Raw genomic sequence first — 1,250 nt, forward strand, 5'->3', positions numbered from 1 at the left:
CTTTGCAGAACCATGAGCTTGAAATTGGAAACGTAAATATTTTCGGTCTGAAACATGAATTGGTATAAGGAGATAGGCTTCTTTCAGATCGATCGTAGCTAAAAAACCATTTCTCGGAATTAATTTAGATGCGGTGCGATAGTCTTCCATCTTAAAATGTTTTTTATGTATAAAGTTATTCAGACCCTGTAAATTTAATATGAAACGTAAGTCACCGTTAGGTTTAGGTGCCAAAAAAAATTTTGAAATGAATTGATAATTTGATTCATCGCATTGTGATATAGCTCCAAGCTCTAATAATTTGTTAATTGCGTTTGCGCTATTTAGACTTTTTTCAGGTAAACAAGCGGAAGGCCTTATGGTGACTGTTCAACGCTTTTAGAAAAATTAATTTTATAACCGTCTCGAATCCAGGATAAAACGTTAGTATTTTGAGTTACGTTCAGCCAACAATCGTAAAATGAACTAAGCCTACCTGAGTGTACCTGGGTTATTGTTGTGTTGGTGCACGTGGCCTGAACTGACAAGCGGGCTTCGCTGTCGTCGTGTTGTAATTGTGACTGTAAGGTCGCCTCGTTGGAAATGGCTTCATGTGGCTGCCTCGTCCACCTCTGCTGGTCGGAAAGCGAGGTGGACCTCTCCAGTTTCCCTGCTGGTTGTAACGATAAGCTGTCGATTGACGTGGAGTAAAGGTTTGATTTACACCGGTCTTATTTTTGATCTGCTGGCCTTGCCTGTGAATGGCTTTACTTGCCTTAATTTTGTCTGATAATGAATTGCCGAACAGAGTGTCATCTCTTTCCGAGTCTTGGATTATATGGAGGATATTTTTCTCCAAGCTAGGGGTTATCAACTTGATTCGGTCTCTAGTCGAAGCCCAGTGCAGATCTGTTAAGATTCGGCAGCTGTCGCTAAGAAAAGTTAAGGCTTGAGCTTTATTATCACTGCTGAGTACTGTCTCGATGCCTTTATTAATGGCGGTGATGCCTGCGCCGAGCTGTTGTTGGAAACCGGCTAGCTTTTTGTCGCGGCCTCGGACTATTTCTGATACCGCGGCAGAGATTTCCGCATTGAGTTTTGGAGACTGTAGAAACCTGCAGTTGTCCGGTATCAGGTAATTTTTTATGAGTTTCTCCTTATTCTCTTTTTGCAACCCCTTTTTAAGTATCGGCAGCCACAGGCTGGCTAGACTTTCGTGAATAGCTTTGCCGTATTCTGGTACATCGTCAATAGATTCGCCCAGGGCTAAG

The 1,250-nt window shown here is 42.1% G+C and overlaps 1 protein-coding gene across 1 annotated transcript in view; it reads right to left on the bottom strand.

Moving 5' to 3' along the window:
* Window positions 1–465: 465 nt before the first annotated feature.
* Window positions 466–1,250, bottom strand: part of LOC141430341 (uncharacterized) — a 27,782-nt gene continuing 26,997 nt past the window's right edge. Inside the window, exon 4 of the mRNA XM_074091001.1 lies at window positions 466–1,245. Coding sequence (XP_073947102.1) covers window positions 491–1,245 — 755 coding nt within the window. The 3' untranslated portion in view covers window positions 466–490. The remainder of the gene's footprint in view (window positions 1,246–1,250) is intronic.

This window comes from Choristoneura fumiferana, chromosome 8 (assembly GCF_025370935.1).
Source record: "Choristoneura fumiferana chromosome 8, NRCan_CFum_1, whole genome shotgun sequence".
Taxonomy (NCBI): domain Eukaryota; kingdom Metazoa; phylum Arthropoda; class Insecta; order Lepidoptera; family Tortricidae; genus Choristoneura; species Choristoneura fumiferana.